Genomic DNA, 672 nt, shown 5'->3' with positions numbered 1-672 from the left:
ATAAAAAACAGTATTTGGTCATTGCCACAAATTTGATCAATGACTTGAAAACAGTGAAGAATCTTATATTTCTTGTTGATTTTACTTCATAATGTTTCATAATGTCAAAATCCTAAAACTCCAGGGCCATGTTAAACCATCAAAGACTTGATCCCTTGGTACAGACAGTATTTGATCTCTTTCTGTAAGATGTTTGTATGAACAGGTCAATTTGGTGGTCATACATGTCAATCCCAGTCCCAGTGTCCTTTTGGTTATGTTTCCTTTTCTTATTCCCTCTGCATTAGTTGCTAAAAACGGCCAGAGCAGTCTTAGTGAGGACCTTCTGCAGGTCTACGCCCTCGCCGATGGCATCAGAACATGGATGGTTAGTATGGCTTATGATTTTTGGTTTTAAAATAACATAGTATTATTATTATTATTATTATATTATTATTTCTCCCTTTTGATCTGTTTTGATAGTTGGAAATGAAACAGCGCTACCTTATAGGTAAAATGAATGGAGTAGAGGAAAAAAAAGACGGACAGAATGAGCTCACAATGGAGTCACTTGGTAAATATTGATGCTATAGATGCGCCTTTGATGCACAGAATGCTGCTGCGTTCTCACGGCCTCTTTTTCACTCTCTTAACAGCTGAAATTTGCATCAGTAGAAGTTTGTTCCTCTTCCG

At 36.9% G+C, this 672-nt stretch overlaps 1 protein-coding gene across 1 annotated transcript in view; it reads left to right on the top strand.

Moving 5' to 3' along the window:
• The window catches only part of LOC107664397 (zinc finger ZZ-type and EF-hand domain-containing protein 1-like), a 48,261-nt gene that overhangs the window by 20,768 nt on the left and 26,821 nt on the right, over window positions 1–672 (top strand). The window contains exons 27-29 of the mRNA XM_016454954.1: window positions 288–367; window positions 463–553; window positions 636–669. Of these exons, the coding sequence (XP_016310440.1) occupies window positions 288–367; window positions 463–553; window positions 636–669 (205 nt within the window). The remainder of the gene's footprint in view (window positions 1–287; window positions 368–462; window positions 554–635; window positions 670–672) is intronic.

This window comes from Sinocyclocheilus anshuiensis, unplaced genomic scaffold (assembly GCF_001515605.1).
Source record: "Sinocyclocheilus anshuiensis isolate Anshui unplaced genomic scaffold, SAMN03320099.WGS_v1.1 scaffold351, whole genome shotgun sequence".
Lineage (NCBI taxonomy): Eukaryota > Metazoa > Chordata > Actinopteri > Cypriniformes > Cyprinidae > Sinocyclocheilus > Sinocyclocheilus anshuiensis.
Note: the sequence above shows the minus strand (reverse complement) of the source record. Positions and strands in the feature narration are given on the sequence as shown.